Source organism: Aphelocoma coerulescens, chromosome 4A (assembly GCF_041296385.1).
Source record: "Aphelocoma coerulescens isolate FSJ_1873_10779 chromosome 4A, UR_Acoe_1.0, whole genome shotgun sequence".
Lineage (NCBI taxonomy): Eukaryota > Metazoa > Chordata > Aves > Passeriformes > Corvidae > Aphelocoma > Aphelocoma coerulescens.
Genome location: NC_091018.1, coordinates 20297483 through 20315269, shown reverse-complemented (window position 1 = coordinate 20315269; position 17787 = coordinate 20297483). Strand labels below are relative to the sequence as shown.

General features: G+C 48.4%; 1 protein-coding gene across 1 annotated transcript in view; it reads left to right on the top strand.

Moving 5' to 3' along the window:
* LOC138110602 (vascular endothelial growth factor receptor kdr-like) overlaps positions 1-17787 on the top strand; it is a 121063-nt gene that overhangs the window by 39115 nt on the left and 64161 nt on the right. Inside the window, exons 4-9 of the mRNA XM_069015706.1 lie at positions 7561-7688; positions 10028-10187; positions 11455-11591; positions 13031-13190; positions 13967-14084; positions 15718-15893. Coding sequence (XP_068871807.1) covers positions 7561-7688; positions 10028-10187; positions 11455-11591; positions 13031-13190; positions 13967-14084; positions 15718-15893 — 879 coding nt within the window. The remainder of the gene's footprint in view (positions 1-7560; positions 7689-10027; positions 10188-11454; positions 11592-13030; positions 13191-13966; positions 14085-15717; positions 15894-17787) is intronic.

Sequence of the window (17787 nt, the reverse complement as noted above, 5' to 3'; positions counted from 1 at the left end):
CCCGTCTAGACACGAGTCAGGACTTGCAGCTCTCAGCTGTTTGAAATGCTGTCAGTGTCAGCAAAGTCAGAGTCCTCTGGGTGTCAGCTGGAAGAGCTCCTGGCTCAAATCCTGCCTCAGCTCCAAGTTCCCCCAGCAGCCCCTGTGTCACAGTCAAGGGTTTGCTGCACATTCTGTACCCCTCAGCAAGTGATCAGAGCAAGGAATGAGCCCACCCACCCCTGCTGCCTCCACCTTGTGTGACTTTAGTGCTGAGGTAACTGGAGCTGGGCACATTTGCCAAAGAGTGTCAGGAAAAGTTCATCCAGGTTCCCAAGCTGGGATTCCTGCCCACCCCCTGATGGTATTTGCTGTGCCAGAGCTGTAGGGCTAAAAGAGGCACCTCCTCAGTGTGTGGGGCCAGCCACACACATCCTTCAGCTTCTTTTATGCAAAGCAGGGCTGTTCTTTTATTTCTTGAAGCAATTATGGCCATGATAGCGCTGGTTCTCAAATAACTGCTGCAGAAACACGAGTCTCACCTCCTCCGACTGCAGCTGGCAGGAAATGCTGTATGTGAGCCCAGTGCTGGCTGCCCATGAGGGTCTAAGCAGCCTGGGGTGGGTTCCCCAATTCCTGCTTGTCCCAGTGGACACACAAACATTCTAAGGGTGAACATTTTGACAGGGTCTGCCCACCCAGAGCCATCAGCTGCTGGTATTTCAGCACCTCAGTGTGAGTGAGTCAAGAACACACAGGACTCGGGGAGTCCTTTGCTTCCACCCATTTGGCTCTCAGCACTGATGTTCACTGGAACATAGGAAATCCAGAGGATGTCCCTGCAGAAAATTTGAGTTCTGGCTCCTTCTAAAGCCCATGTGGGCACCCATGGAGGCACCAGCCACAGTGCAATCCTGCCAGGAGTCCAGAGCACGAGGGCTGGAAATCAAATTTGAAGCAAGACAGACATTGATATGGGAGCACAAGTCCTGCTGAGGCCAATCCAGTGGGAAAAGGGGGATGCATCCAAGCAACTTGTCCTGCTGGAGCATCTCCCTGCTGGTCAGCTCCAGGGAAGGGCAGGAGCTCTGCCTTGCTGCTACAAAGAGTGAGGAGAGGTGGCCCAAGTGCTGCACCAGGGTGGAGTTCACATCAGCCACAGGCTCCTCCTCACCCACAGCACAGCCCAGGGATGTGCAGCCCCATCACCCTCAGCCCTTTCCCACCACGAGGAATCTAAAGAGGCTGGAAGTGCACGGAAGCACCCCTCAGATGAGATCATACTTTGGTTCTGATGCTCTTTGAAGCTGATTTCTGCCTCCTTAATCCTCTTGACAGTTCACTGAGATAATCTAAAAGTGAGAAGCAGAACTGCAGGGCCAGGGTGACAGCTCTGGGCTTTGGCTCGCTTTTCTCGAGATATGACCAGTGGGAACAGAGCTGGAGCTGCATTTCTCCTTCCTTTCAGGCTGCAGACAGCTGCACTTGCTGCCAGAGCCTGGGCCAGCTGAGATAGGCAGCAGCTGAGCTGTGTGCCCGGCAGATAAAGTGGCTGTCCCTGTCCCACAGCAGCGCTGGGAGGGCTTGGCTGCACATCCCAGCTCAGTGTCAGAGCACACGGAACGCAGGCTGTGCCCGGTGCAGCACCCTCGCTGCTGTCCCTCAGGGATTAAGGGCCAGATCCAAGGGAAATCGAGATGCTTTTAGCTCTGATTCAAGGCAATATCTTCAAATCATATCCTAAAGGGTCTCACTTTAAAGCAGACAAGCCTTGGAGGAGCAGCAGAAGTTCCTGGCACTGTCACTGACAGCTCCTGACAGCCCAGCAGGAAGAGGAGCCGATCCTTCCTCATGGATCAAGAATTTCTAAATGGAAGTCCAAAGGCCAAAATCACCCACACTTCCCCCACTGCTTCCTTCCTGGTTTTTATCCACTCAGTAGCTGCTAATTGCTGAGCCTTCCCCAGGGTGGGAGATCTGTTCTTAATAAAGCTGGGGAATATGTTCTACAAAGTCAAAGCCTGCCTAAAATCTGGTGGGAGGAGTCAGAATTTATAAATTCTCCTGCTGCTTGAAACATAATTCCAGACAAAGCATGGAGGCCTCCTTTTCTATGGTGTTTTGTTGGGATTTTTCAAAAGAAATCTTTCCATTTTGCCTTTATTTGCTTGGCAGTGAGAAGCACTTTGCTTCTATCATTTTTGAAGTAACGCTTTTTAAAGTAATATTTTTTTCCTCTACAAATATTCCTGTGTTTCTAACAGTAATCTCCAGGGGAAGAATGCATTTCATTTGACCAAAACAGAATGCTTCATGTTGATTCAGATTGGCTTCTGGGGGTTTTGCAGTCACTTTTGTTTTGCCTGAAGAGAAAATATTCTGCTTTCTGTTTAATCTAAACATTCCACCACCAATTCTTTTCATTGGCCTGCCAAACGGAAAGGTCTTTCATTTTCAAAGATCCAGATTCAAAACAAGTGCCTTTATAGCAGTTACTCCTGTACCTAGAGGCAGCTTTGATGGGTCACCAGGGGGAATTCAGCAGACCGGGCTGTTTCCTTGTGAATCTTTCCAAAATGCTCTGCCCGAAGTGTCACTGCACTGCTAATGCTGCTATTACTGTAAAGAACAGGTTATAAACCTCCTCTCGCTGCTTTTGACCTTGATGAAGACAAACTTCATGGGGATTATGTCAAAACATGAACTTAAAGAACCTGTGAAACTCTGCCCAGGCTCCCCAGCTTAGGTATGGCTGAGTGAAGAAAATAAACGGCGAGGGCGAGAGAATTATCCTTAGCTGGAACAAAGTGAGAGGCAAAATGAGACTGTCCAGGAATTTCACGGCCATGAACAGCCGTGAATGACTGTCCTCAAAGGCCATTTAGTGCTCATCATGCTCCTGGGCTGACAGCACCTGGAGGGACAGGCGATGTCAGCTCCGGGGCCTTGGATGGGAGACAAATACCACGAGACAAATTGCTGTCACGGTGCAGGAGACACGGGCAGGAATGAAAAGCACCCAAAATCCTGTATAAAATCCTCTGTGTGTGTGTGTGGCAGGAGGAGATTTCAGAGGCACATGCAGGGGGTGCAGTGCTGGGAAGCAGAGACGTAGGAGAGACTGAATCTGCAACATGCTGAGTGCAGTGCTGAGGGGTTTGAGCCCTTCAGCTTCAGGCAGGATGGGGCTGTGATGCCTCTGAGAAGGGGATCAAGTGGAGAGCCCCTGGAGAGAGGCCCCTGTTCTGCAGGTGACACTGAACAAAGAGCAGGTGTCACAGGGAGTCCTGGAGCTGTCCCGGACCCGCATCCTGGAGCTCTGTCCTGCTGCCACCGCGGAGCTGTGAGGGGACAGCTGAGATTGCCCAGCTGAGCTGGAAGGACCCTCCCAAAGCTCCTCTCGAGCAGCCACTGATCTCCTCCTGGACACAACGAGCATCTAAACATGAAGGGCTTCACTGCCTGAAGGAAAACAATGTTCTTGTAGACACTTGACCTTTGAGTTGCTTTTGCGTGTTCCGTGCCTGATTCCCGGCCTGGCTGTCCCTGGCGTTGGACAGTCCCTTCCCTTCTCCATCCTGCTGCCACGGCTTCCTTGGCTGAGCTGTTTGTGTTCCCTCCTGAGCCCTGCTGGGTAAAAAACAACACCCTGGCCTGCCTGAGCTTCCTGCAAACTTCCACTGACCTGGGAGCCAGACATCCAGTCGGAGACCCGGGGGAAGGGGCCTTTCCCTCGTCTCCACGTTGGGGCTGCAGCTGATAAGTCCCCAGCGTGCTTCAGCTCTTGTCTTTCCTCACATATAACGAGCTTTGCAGCCCACAGTAAATCATTCTTTTTAATTATCCTCTGGGAATTGCTGGGTGTTTCTTTCTGGGTGAGATTCACCTTCCCAGCTCGGGAGGAACAGATGTGCCAAGCTACAGGGAAATACTCTGCTTTCATAAAGGGTTTCTTTGCTGAGAAATTCTCCCTGAGTTCAGTGCTGGTCACTGTGGAGAGGACAACACCTGCATTTCCCATGCCACAGCTCTCCAGATTGCAACACTTGAGTGCAACTGATTTACACCACCTGGAACTGGAGATCTTCCTCGAGGCTGAGGTTATCATTTTGAAGGAAAAGTGACCCAGTCCCTTTTGTTTCAAGAAGTTCTGTCTCTGAGAGAGTTTTTTACAAGGAGTTAACAGATTGCTGGTGGACTGGAGGTGGTGAGCATGTTTGTAAAGCTGGCAGTGACACTCCTGATGTTCCAGCAGATCATTTTTCCACGCCACCGTCAGCCTGAACTACCGAGGACTTTCATGAAGGATCAGTTTTTTGTCTGCACAAACCATAACAAAGGTATCAGCTGGCACTTGATTAGCTCAGAATTTATTCTTTGTCATTCTGTTAAGCCCCAAAGCTGAGCCACTTTATATTTGCTTATCTAAGTGAGCAGTCCAGCTGCCTGCAAAGTGCTGGAAAGCCTCTCCTTCCCTATGGCACTGCCTTGCTCCTGCTTAGGAGGGGGCTTGGAGCAGCTGGAGCTGGAGCAGGAGCAGGACACAACAGGTTTGAGCTCTTCTCCATGTTCTGGGGCTCTCTAGTGCTTGATGACTGAGATCCTTGAGGCTGTCCCATCCCTGGGAGTGTCCAAGGCCAGGTTGGATGGAGCTTGGAGCACCCTGGGATAGTGGGAGGTGTCCCTGCCCATGGCAGGGGTGGCACTGGATGAGCTTTAAGGTTCCAGCCCAAACCATTCTGGGATTCTACGACATTGTTTTCTTCCTTTTGCACAGAGTTCCACAGTTAGGGAGGAAAACAAAGCCTCCCTGACCTCAGGGACATACCCAGGTGCTTGACCTTCCCCTGCAGCTGCCTGGCCCTGTCACTCCAGGGTCACTGTTCCCTCATGGCCAAAGCACAGCCCTCACCTCCTGGCTGAGCTCTCATGTCAAACCTGTAGCAGGGCAGCCCTGAAAGCAGCACTCTCACACCAGGAGCTAAAATCACAGAATATTCCTGGTTGAAAGGGACCCCCCAAGGATCATCGAGTCCAGCTCTTAAGTGAATGGCCCACATAGGGATCAATACCACAACCTTGGCTTTATTAGCACCCTGCTCTGACCAACTGGGCCAATCCCAGTGGAATCCCAGTGGCTCTTGCAGGTATCCACCCCCAGATATCCACCCCCAGATATCCACCCCCAGGTATCCACCCCCAGGTATCCCCCTTGGGTATAAACTGGACAGAGCAGTGAGATAACACAGATCACTGAGATAACACAAAGCCCAGAGATAACACAAATCACAGCCATCTGCTCTAGGACACCCCACCGGCTTAGCAAAGAGGAGAACCCATAAAATAGAAAACCTTTTTCTCTTTTTTTTCCAAAACACAGTGAGAATGATGCCCAGGAGACCCAACACCCACGAGTGATTAACAGTCAATGCAGCTGAAGCCATCCTTTCCTTTTCCCAAGCTTTATCACCCAGAAACTGCCTCTTGCTGCTTTTAAGTGCACGGTGATTTTAAGATACCATCGAGATTTCAAATAGTGATGGTAGAAGGCCAGATTTATCTCTTTTGGCTACCAGTTCAGATTGTAGCTTATCTGGGATAGTTTATCTGCAGCCCCTGGTTGGACACGTGGCAACTGAGGAGCAGGCTGCTATTAAAAATCAATTAGGACTGAAATACAGCTTCTGTCACACACCCTGTAAATCCCTGCTTCCCCTTAGGTGAATCAGTAGCACCACATCTGTCCTATTTGCAGCTGGAAAAAGGTAGATGTGAATCTGAAAATTTGGTAGAGATGGGTCTTGGAGTTCAGGAGAGAATGGGGTTTAAAAATTATATTTTTTCCCTGAACAGGAAATATTTTTGAGACATTTTACTCTGTTTTGACTAAGATGAATCAATCATTGCACAGTTCAATATTTTCCTGCATTTTAGGATTACTTACTATTTTCTTAGCTGCCTTCTTTTGATTTATGTTACTCCTTAAACAAACAGTGCTATTCTGAAATTCTTTCTAAAAATACTGGCAGAAATAGTTTTAAATTCAGTGCTTCCATCTTTTCAGTCAAAATTTGCTCCTGAATTGTGAATAGTTTGGTATCGGGAAGAATTTTTCCCAGCAAATTTCTTCTTGGCCTATACTCTTTTCCATCCATCCTATACCTTTGTCCATCCCCCCTCACGTGGCACATTCCTTGTTCTCTCCTTTTCTCCACAGGACAAGAAATAATTGTGATTACATTTCCCCTGACACATTTTTGCCCTTTGTTCCAAATACACAAAAATCTATTTTCTCTGCTTTTTCCTATCACAAATAACCCAAGGATCTTCTTTTAATTATCCAGTGTCTTTTTTTAAAGTATAATAAAAACAAAAATATTGTTACATTTGATACCTCCCAGTGTGGTTCAGCTGGAGAGCAAGACTGCAGAGGGATTAAGCAGCTCAGGGACAAACACTAAACACGTTTTCATAATGTGACTCAACAGGAGAATTTGGCATTTTTGGGAAAGTGCACGACACACTGGACTGAGTATAAGTATTTCCTATTTGTTTTGGGGCTTGGACCAAGCTACAAAGTTGTGGTTCAAAGATCAGGTTTCTCAGCTCAAGGCTTGATTAGAACCAGGGCCTGCCTGACCAGAAAGTTCAGATGTGTATCTGAAACTTCCTAAATGTGGGGAGATTAGAGACCCAGTGTTTTAATTCTAATTAATGTCTCTCACATAACATTTCCTGCAATGCCCTTATGCCAAAGCACAGCCAGAATAAACCACTGGCGTGGAGGAAAAGCCAGCATGGAAAGACAGTGCTAGAAATTAGAGGAGTCATCCAGATTTGGGGTTTTTATCTGCCTCACGTTCAGTGCTCCTGCTCAGCCCCTCATCCCAGCTCCCCACACGAATCCCAATCTCTGGTCCTTGCACAGTGCCCCGAGTGCCTTTGTAAAACACCATCATCCCCTCACACGTGGCCTTTTTGACACACACACAGCCCCAACCAACATCTGCTCTCCCCCTGATGGAGCCCATGGTACATTTTATCTGCTAAGGAAAAAGTTCCCAGTTTTAGAGCTAAAATGAAGCTGCAAACCCCACAAAAGGCAGCAGAGCCACTCTGCTGCGTCCATCTGTGCCTTGGTGTGTTTGGGGTTGAAGCTGGGGTGGGCTGTGGAGAAAAGGAGCTCCAGCTCTGCACTGAGCTGATTCCCTGAGGTTAATTCCAGGTGACAGCACTTGGGTATTTCCATGGCATTCCTTAAGCAAAGGCTGTGGTCATCAGTCAAGAAATGCACATTGATATCCCCAGATGAAGGACAGGAGGGCTCCCAAGGCCCAGACGTATCTTGGCATCTTGAGTTGGTAATCCATGAAGTTTTTCATGTGTCTGCACACAAATGTGCCATTCTGGGCAATTTCTGGATGAGCGTGGGGCTCAATCCAAGGAATTGGTCATTGGCCCTAATCCCTGTGGAACAGTGGTACTTGCACACAAGCAGGAGGTCGCTGGGTGTCCTGACTCCAAGGGAGCTCAGTGCTCACTCTGCAGTGCCCTTCCAAATCCACGTTCTTTTCCCTGCAGATTACAGGAATCCATTTGTGGAGATGCACTCGGAGCACCCTGAAATCATCTACATTGTAGATGAGAAGAAAACAGTGGTTGTCCCCTGCCGGGTCACCTCTCCAGACATCAGACCCAGGCTCACCCAGGTAAGACGTGGCTTCAGAGAAACTCGGTTCAAGGTCTGGGCTGCCAACACAGTGGGGAAATCATGGATTAAGATGTATAAACCTGGGTAAATCCAATAAAAAATAGCAAAGACACTGAAAATCCAGAAACATGAACCTGTTCTTGCAGTGTGTTACTGTTGAACTGGGTACAAAGGTTTTTGGGGGTTAGGCTGAGTTTATCACATATTTTTCTCATGTTGTGGCTTGATGTTCACCAATTGGCAGCAGTAGATGACAAAGCACTAATTTCCTTCAAAATTCTTTGTGTAACACCTGGCCCTCTCTGAAGGCTTCTCTCCTTTATACCTTGAACCTCCTCAGAACAGTTGCCCATTTTTGCTTCATTTCATCAATTCAAACCAAGTTTCAGCCCTGGGAATAGACAGCTCCAGCATCCATCCCTTTGGCAGCAGTCACACCTGAATGTCAAGGTTACAGCACGGTCTGTGCAGGCCAAGGCTGTTTGGGATAATAAAAATGGAAATTTAAGGTCTGGGCCCTGATCAGTCAATGGATTCACTCATTTAAAGGGCTTCAGAACTGCTCTCCAGAGTAGCCTGTCATGGAGTGAGGAACAGGACAGAGGTCTCCTGGCTCCAGTCCTGCATTTTACATCAGGAATTCTGTGCCTTTCATTCCCCTGCCAGGCTGACAGCTTGGGAAATCCTAACAGGGACAGGACCTCATCCTGTGCCCTTCTTCCAGCCTGGTCTGGAGGGGCTGTGAGGGATGAGGCTGTCCTGGACATGGCAGAGAGGGGTCTGAGCACCTCTGCTCCTCGCGGCAGTTCCATGCCTTGGATGTCCCCTTCCCCTGGGAGGCAGCACAGGGAATGACAGGGCCTGGGACAGTGCTCCAGCTCCTGCTGGGACCCCTGGCACATTCCCAGTGAGGTGCAGGGGGACAGCAGAGGCCTTATGGCTTTGGAGATCTCTGTTTTTAGATCCTGACAGCAGGGATTAAAAGGGGGAGCAAGGCTCCTCTCCAGTTCTCACTTTAGGCTGGATCAATGTTATCACCTTCCCTCCTTGGCTATAAAAATGAAACACCCCCATCTGATTTGAGCCTGCTTCCACCAAATTCATGGCTGGAGCAGTGCTGCTGACCCTGGCTCCATCCCGGGAGCCTCAGGCTGGCCTTGGAATTCCCATCTCCATGTTTATTCCCTTATTGATGGGCAGCCCTGCTCTTCCTTCTTCCCAGCTAAATTCCCGGTCCTTTCTCCAAACACAAACTGCAGCCTCGCTGCTGGAATGAAATCTCCCACTAATTCTCTCCCACAAAACGTCATCCCCAGAAGATTTCCCCGTCCGAGCAGCTGGAGCACAGGGCAGGGAGGCAGAGGTTGGGCACAGCTCCCAGAGGAGCGCTCAGGGCCGGGAGCCGCTGGGACATCGCGCCTGGGGAAGCTCCGGGATCCAGCCGCGGATGGCACCGCTGGCTTGGCCCTGGCTGGGAATTCCACAGCGCCAAGGTGGCGGCTTCCCGTGCCGGGAGGAAGCGGGGTGGGAGAGGGGCGGAGGTGAGCACGGGGGAGGAGAGGTGAGCGAGGCCATCGGACAAATTTAGAACATCCTCTCCTTCCAAATTCAATCTCCAGGAGACAACGCGCTTCAAAGGGAGGAAGGCCACTGTGATTTCCTTCGAGCAGCATTGACGCTTTCTTGTTTGATTGTTTAAATAGATATTTGTGAATATTTTATGAAGGCATTTAATCTGTGTGTGGTGTTGAAAAGGGCCTCCTGAGCAGGGTTATTTTTTCTTCCCCCTTCCCCCAGCCATCAGGGAGCAGAGCTGCCAAACCCTGAAGTTCAGCTTTATCACGTTTTATTATTCTTGTGGAAAATGGACTCTTTGCCACCGTAAATTAAGTTCCTTATGTTACCATTATACTTTAAAATCGTTGCACTCTCTTTAAACATGCACAGAGAAAGGTACCTCTCACTAATACCAAGCAGATCCCAGCCACCTCAATTTATCATCTTTGTTATTAAGAAATTCACGGTAAGACACACAACTCAGAGTTTTAATTTTGCTTAATGTGATTTTAATTTGGGGCAAAAAAAGCTTTCTCAGTCTTGTCAGATCTGTTTAGTCACTGATCTGGTTCAGTGTGCATTTGCCACTTCCAGCTTTGACCTTCGTGAGTGCTAAAGCATGATGAAGCCTCAGGTCTCAGATCTCTTTCTGCAATTTGCCTTATTTTTCCTCACGCTTCTAAACACAGATGCCACAGCTTGATTCTTTCAAAAGCATTTACAAGAAGCCCTGGCTCTGAGGGGAATGGGAATTCTCACTCCTTGTCTGTTCCCTTGCAGTACCCTTCTTCTGTAGAGATCAGCTTCAAGAGGATGGTGTGGGACCCCAGGAGAGGCTTTGTCATCCCCTCCCACTCCTTTGTGTACTCTGGGATCCTCACCTGCTCGGCCCATGTCAACGGCAGCGTCTTCAACTCCTACTACCTGGCCCAGAGACTGGGTGAGTGCCCAGGGACCACCACAGAGCCTCTGTTTCACAGGCAGCTCCTGCCTGGTACTCCTTGGTTAGCCTCAATTATATGTGATAGATCTCACTGGTCTGCATCTGCAGCAAGCCCGAGCTGGAACGCTAAAAGTAAACTCATTCTTCCTTTTTTTCTCTATTCAATAGAACTTGGATTGGAGCCACTCCTGGTTTTGAAAAATGACCAAGTGCTGAGGTGGTACAAAACAGGAGGGTTTTATTCAAGCCCCACCAAGGCTTTGTTTGCTTGGATTGAGCTGTATTTACATTAAAACAACTGCTGGTTCAGGATAAACCAAACAGCAGCTTTCTTTTTGCTTCTGGTCATTAACCACGTGTGATCATCATATAAAAATCTCACTACACCACTAATTCACATCTTTGCTTTTTCATAGATTTTTCTCTTGGTGATTTACTACACCATTTCCCTTGGATTTACAGCTGAGCTTCAGCTCATAATTAAAATCTGAATGTGAAGCAACTAAACATTAAATTTTTGAGTGCTGGGCATTTATATGAAACCAATTAGAATTTATTTTTCTTTCGTTTTCCATGTATGTTCTTTATCTCCTCATTTATCTTCTGTTTACTGGGAGTTCATTCCCATTAGCTCGTGGCATCCTTCTATACAATCAGCACTCAGCTTTGAACAACAGCCTTGTAAATTTGTGTGGCAGCCAACTAGAAGTCCTGTAAATCCCTCTCTTTCTCTTTTTCCTTCCATTTTGGAGTAATTTTTCACTAAAATCAGGAATGCAAACCTACAAAACCTCTTAGGCCACCCCTCTGCAGCTCAGAAGGACCCAGGAAATCCTTTTCTCTCTTGGGTTACTGTCAGTGGTCTGGGTGGTTTTGGTACTGGGCACAAAAAAACCTGATGGAAGTTCAGAGCTGATGCATTTAAGGCATTGATAAATGTGGAAGAGCAAGATCTGGGGATCCCATTCAGGGATTTGGGGTTCCCATTCAGGAAGGAAAGGGAGCTGGGCAGGAGAGGGCAGGAGAAACGCGTCTCATGTCCAACAAAAGGGGTTCCTCTCATGTTGAGGCCCTCGAAAGGAGGAGTGATCTTTGGAAACTCTGTTCTGGGGAGCGGATGAGAAGGTTGGAGCCATGGCACATGGAAGAGCAGCCATTCCTGACTGACTGTGTCCGTGGGATCAGGGATCAGCTGCTGGATCCCACCCTGCACGGGGCTGGTGCAAGGAGTGCTGCTGTCACAGCTTTGCCTCTTGCATTGCAGAGGGCAGAATACAGAACCTGGCTCTGAGGGCAACCCCCAAAAAGCTGCTGGTTGGAGAAACTCTGCATCTGGAGTGCAAAGCAGAGACCTTCATCAACGGGCGCATCGAGTTCATCTGGACGTGTCCCCGTGGCAGAGTGAGTGGATGGAATTCCTGTATTCCCCCCTTCCCAAAACCCACAGGGCTGAGAACACCTAATTATTATTTATTCTGAAATTACCCAACCATTTGTAAGCCTATAATTGATTGAATTTTGTGTTTGGATGAATCTAAAACTTCTCTGCCCTTCTTGAACCTGCAGATTAAACTGCAAACCTCAGGCTAAATAAACCCTTGTCAAGAAAAGCCAGGAATGTTTCCTTCTTTTTGGGAAGAAAAACTCCCTCATTCCTTCTGTCCTGGCTGTCTCACAGGGACAAGTCTCAAGTGCAGGTTGTAACTTGTCAATCTCCCCGTCTATTTTGGTATTTATGAAGTAGGAAAAAGCAAAGGAAAACACAACTGAACCTGTGGAAATCATCCACAAAGAATGAAATCTAAATTCTGAGTGTGGGGTCTTGAGCTTTCTGTGGATACAAACTGCCGAATCTGAAGTAGAAATAAGTAAGAGACTGAACATTTAAGGTACCAAACCCTGTCACTTCTAAAAAAAAAAAAAAAACAAAACAGAAGGGGATCATTTCCCAAATCAGTTAATTTATCTGAGATTCTACTCATTGGTCTGAGAATTAAAATATTGGAGTTTTTTCTTTTTAGTTCAGCAAAATACACATTGCAAAGAAGCATCTAAGCCTCTTGGGAAGGTGTAAAATGTGATTCCTAAAATCTGTTTAATTTTGATTTGTTTCCTTAAAATAAAGAATGTCCGAGTTTGTTTTGGTGAGGAAATTACAGAAAATGTAACACAGAATTTACAGAGGTTCAAGCACTACAGTGTTACTGAATTTGGTTTCTTGAACCCCATATGGTGGAAAAGAGTTGTTTTCCTATGAACTCTCCTTATATTTCTAACATTATAAATGTAAAACTTCTTGGCCAAATCTCCAGGAGGAAAAATCCTATCGAAAGCAATCATGCTGTCTAAAATCCTCCAGGAATTTGCATTGGCACTGGGCTGTCATAATATATTATATTTCTGTCATAATATATTTCTTTTAGAAAGCAGGAGGTTTTTAATGTGGAAAAATTACTGACTGTGACCAAAATCAATTAAAAAACCCTCAAAACCAAAACCTCAGAGCACAGCTCTGACCCTGCAGCAGTTTTGCCCTGAGACCCTTGGGATTTGCTCCTGGATAAGGGCTGGGATGCATCCCCTTATTTACCTGCCTGCCCAGATTTCAGTACAAAGTGCTGCATTTCCACTCTGTTTCTCTCTCTTATTAGAGCTGGTAATGAAACTTCACACAAGAGCTCTTCCTGCTGATTTGCCTTTTATATGATTTATTTCAGTGATGGAGAGATGTGATCATTTTGATATGAATCGCTGCTTTTCTTTCCTGGCAGCCTTTGAACGGGTGAACACAATAATCCACTTTCTGCTGCTTTCTGACCCTGTTTTTTTGTGACTCCCAGCACCCTCACCCCAGAAGAGCGATGGACCAGAGTGATGTAGTGTACAAAGTCGGCAGCAGCCTGACAATTGAAAATGTCACCATGGAAGATGGGGGCCTCTACATCTGCAGGACATTCAATGCCACCAGGCTGGAGGCCAATGTCACTGTCACCGTGTATGGTGAGTGCTGCAGCCACACCACGATGGGCCAGGGACCAGGAGTGTTTGGCTTAAAGGAATTGAAATGGCATTAGGGAGAAATTCAATCGGTTAAAACATCTATTAATTATCGATAGCCTCTAATTAGTCAATGAGAGTCAGCTCCCGTGTCTTCCAACAAGTTCAAGAGGTACATTTAGATGGGATATTGGGAAGGAATGCCTCCCTGTGAGGGTGGGGAGGGGCTGGAATGGTTTTCCCAGAGAAACTGGGGCTGCCCCTGGATCCCTGGCAGTGCCCAAGGCCAGGCTGGACATTGGGGCTGGGAGCAGCCTGGGACAGTGGGAGGTGTCCCTGCCCATGGCAGGGGTGACCCTGGATGGGCTTTAAGGTCCCTTCCTGCCCAAACTGTTCTGGGATTCTGGGATGTCTGAGGGAGCTGAACTGTTTGAAAAAGCTGGCACTGACTGTGGTTGCTGAGGCCCTGGAAAATCCATCCTGCTGGCTTCACATGGACAAGAGATGCCCCCCAGGCATTCTCCACATCGATCCAGGGGCAATGCTGGCGCATATCCTCTGCTTTCCACGTGAATTCCTTCATGTGGGAACAGCCCCTCCTGGCTGAGGCTGGGCTGCACAGGGGAGCTGAGGGAACAGCCTGATCCATTCGGTTCTCTGCATCTCTGCAGGTCTGTACTGGAAAAAATCTCGTGTGGGAACAGAGCAATTCACAGGTGTGAGCTCTGTCCTGTGGCAGAGCTGCCATTCCAAATCTCCCTGCTCATTTCTCTTCCCAGAAAAACCCTACATCACAGTGTCACACAAGAAAGGGCCTTACTACGAGATTACCTCAGGACACAAGTCCCTGAAGCTGGCTGCCAAGGTGGACGCCTTTCCTCGGCCGACTGTCACCTGGTGAGTACCCCATCAACAGCAGCAACACCTGGCCTCCTTTAGGGATCCCGTCTGGAATAGATCACCCCTGCTCCTGGCCACACAGACCAGAGATGGGAGCTGGGAATGCCCCGAGCTGTGCCTCCCCTCTGGGCTGCCTGAGCTCTGGCAGGCTGGGCAAGCCAGCCCTCATTCCCAGGCTATTTTTCTCAGCCATGCAAGAAAGGTCCCTCCAGGAAAAATGTGTGTTTCACTTTCCCTGGGCACAGAATTGTTTGGGAGATCCAAGGAGAAAGCTCTTGGGGAAGGGGTGCCTGCTCACCCCCAGCAGTGCTGGTCAGTCTGCGAGGGGGCAGGGGATGAGAGAAAAAGGACAGATTTTTAACAGAAGAAATTGTTTCTCTCCAGAACTTTAAACAATGTCCTCCAATCCTTGCAGACAGTGCAGTGAATCCTCCTGAGCAAACTAAAGGCTCCACCAGGATTGCAGTGGATTTGCTAAACAGGAGGGGCAACACAACAGCAACTCCATTTGAGTCTCTCTTTACCCTTTCATCACTTGGCCTCTCTCCTGCTCCATCTTTAACAATCCCATCCAGTGCCTTTTACATCTTTACCTGCATCAAATCCAGCGGGTGCCTGTCCTGGCAGAGAAGGTGGCATTTCCCTGGAGCACCTGTCCTTGGCCAGCTGAGAGCCTGGCAGGCAGCAAAGGCTTGCTCAGGGCTGGTCTTGCTGCATTTTATTAGCAGTGAAATAACATGAAATCCTCTAATTTCAGTGGAGTCAGTGCCAGGAGGTCTTTTAAATTGCTGCTGTTATTTAGGGATGGGGATGTTTTGGGAGCTGAAGTGGGGACCGACCCCTTCTCCCTGCCAAGCCTTTGTTCCTGGGCTCAGCATGGAGCTCTTTGGTGGCTGCCTGGGACCACCAGAGCTGCCTTCCCTCGGAGCCCCAGCTGTTGATGTTGGAGGTCTCTCAGGATGGTTGTTTTTACGACTGCAAAGGAAGTTTCCAGCATCCTCAGGCAGTGGGAGATGCCCAGCATCCTTCCACCAAGCCTAAAGCTCTGTGTGTGGCAAAGCCTGGCCTATTTCCTAACCATAAACCTGCGTGTGGGGTTAGCAGCGGAGAGGAGCCTCTCGTGCAGATGCTGTTCTCCTGCCCTGAGGGAATATTCCAGGCTGGGAATTCCTCACTGGCCTCCCTATGGACCAGCCTTCTCCAGGTCACAGTTTAACTTTTCCAGAAAGAGTAAAGGCTCACACAAACATCCTGAGAGACAATTCTGCTGAATTAATCTCTTCCTTTAAAACTGAGGACACACATTTTGCTAATCCATGTTTTCCACACTTGGTGTTGCCCATCCAGCTTCATCTGGGGGCATTTAGATCAAAGTTGAGCCTGTGAGAGGCTCTGTTCACTCAGACCCAATAAAACACCTTTCCTGTGGGGAATGAATCCATCCCACAGCACTGCAGATGTGAATCAGTTCTGGTGTGGATGGATAACAGGAATAAATATCCAACCCAAGCAGTGATTCTAGATCTGCATTTCCCTTGCTGGGATGACCCTTTATCCCCCCTCAAGTGGGTGACAGGGCTTCTGAGGGATGACAGGAACATGATGAGCCTTGATGGAACTTCCCAAACAGGTACAAGGATGGCAAACTGATCAAGGACAACCACACCTGCTACGAGCCAGATCCACTGAAATACAGACTGGGAATACGAGATGTGAGGCCAAAACACGCTGGGAACTACACCATTGTCCTGAGCAACCCCAAATACGGGCTCTACAAGAACCTCACCATGCAGCTGGTGGTGACAGGTAAGGACTGGGTTATTTTTCCTATTTTGTGTGATCCTATTGTGCCAGGCAGCAGGAGTGGCTGACATTTCCCGGTGTTGAGCTGATAAGAGCTGAGGCAGCACTGCACAGAGATCACCACCTCCCTCAGGAACCACTGAACCCCTCATTTCAGCTGCTCTGAGGAGTCAGTGTGACACTGGGTCATTAAAGTCCCTTCCCCTGGGACACTGCACCTCCCACAGCCACAGCACCGAGTGCTGGGACAGTGGCTCCACACAGAGAGGTGGAAATGCCTGGAAAGGGCACAAACTTCACATTTCTATAGGAGTTTAGGAGCATATCGAGTAGAGAGGTCTTTAGAACCAGGGGCAGAGTTTCCCAAGAGAAGGGCTGGAAGTTTTATCCCCTGGGATAAAGCTTGGGCAAAGCACTGGAGAACATCTGCTGGGACAGGAAGGGTCCCAGTGGGGCTGATGGAAGGAACTGGAGAAGCTGCCCTGGCTTTTATGTCTGTCCATCATCCTGCTCCAGATCCACCTTCCAAGTGTGTAGTTGCTGTTCTGTCACTTCTCTGCTGGCAGCCTTTGAGGGACAAGTTCATTTTCAGGGGAATTTGGAGAAAACTGCAGCGTGCACTGAAGAGGGTTCACTTGCCATAGAGGGAAAATAGATGTTGGAACGCCATTTATCAACCTCCCTTGCTGGGATAATGCAGGACAGAGCCACACTGTCTCTTTGCACATCCACTGCCTGTTTCAATCCATTGAATTTGGCAACAGAGATTGAATTATGAGGCCAAGTAGGAGTTCAGCAAAAGTTAGCTCTGCTTTCCCTTTGCATTTTCCACTTGGGCAGTCTGTAGTTATTGAGACAGGTTTGCTCTCTTTTCTGTGGTGAATTCTTCTCTCCTTACCCTCATTACACCTAAAAATATTCTCAATTGCCCAATTTTTATATACTTATGTATCCTTGCCCCATGTCACTTCCAGCCGTTGTGTTTTTCTCATTTCACCCTTCAGAAAGGAATAATGCCTAAAAAGTGGAGAACTTGTCACTTAGGCATAGCTGGCCTATCAAAAATGGTAAATAAGACACGGTAGCTTAAAAACCTGAAATAAGACATAAACTAATGTGTGGTTTAGGAGAGGAGGGAGCCAAGAACATGCTCATGGTCAGGTCCTGCAGCTCAGCTGAGCAGGAGGAACGTGTTAAGCTGCATAATTTGTCCACTTGAGATTGTTTTTCCACACAATGGTTTCGCCTCTTCAGAGAACGGAAACGTTGAAAGGAAGAGAGAATTAAGAATGATAATAAACTATCTTGTCAAGGTAAATATTGGTGTTTGCGTGCACAAGGGAGCGTTTCCTTGAGGAGCCGCCGTTCCCCAAATAGGCAATCAAAAACAAACAGAGCCTTTTTCTATCAGCAAGATGCTATTTCAGGTCTAAACCAGCCCAGCACAAGCTTTTCATGTCCATGGTGTGTCCAAGCTTGGGGCATCCCATCTCTCACACGGTGCTGCTCATCCTCAGCCTTTCCAGGGGTCAGCCCAGCAAAGGCTTCATCAGCAATTATTAACTATTTAATTGCAAACCCCTCCATTTCCCAAAGTCCAGCAGCTGCAGGAGTGTTCCCAACTGTCCTGTGGTGAAGCACAGGAAAAGCACGCAGCAAGTGCCTCTGTTCTGGTGACAGCAAGTCAGGGAATGAGTGCAGGCCAGGGAAACCCCTGCCCAGGGTGCCATGGGAGGAAGCTGGAGGCTGCAGGCAGTGAGGGTTTGCTGGGCTGCAGCAGGACTGGCACACAGCACCCGGGGAATTCTGCCATCCCTGCCAGGCTCTTCCCTGCAGCACCACCCCAATGTGCTCTGTGTGAAGCACTCAGCCCAGGAGAGACTCGTTTCACTGAGAT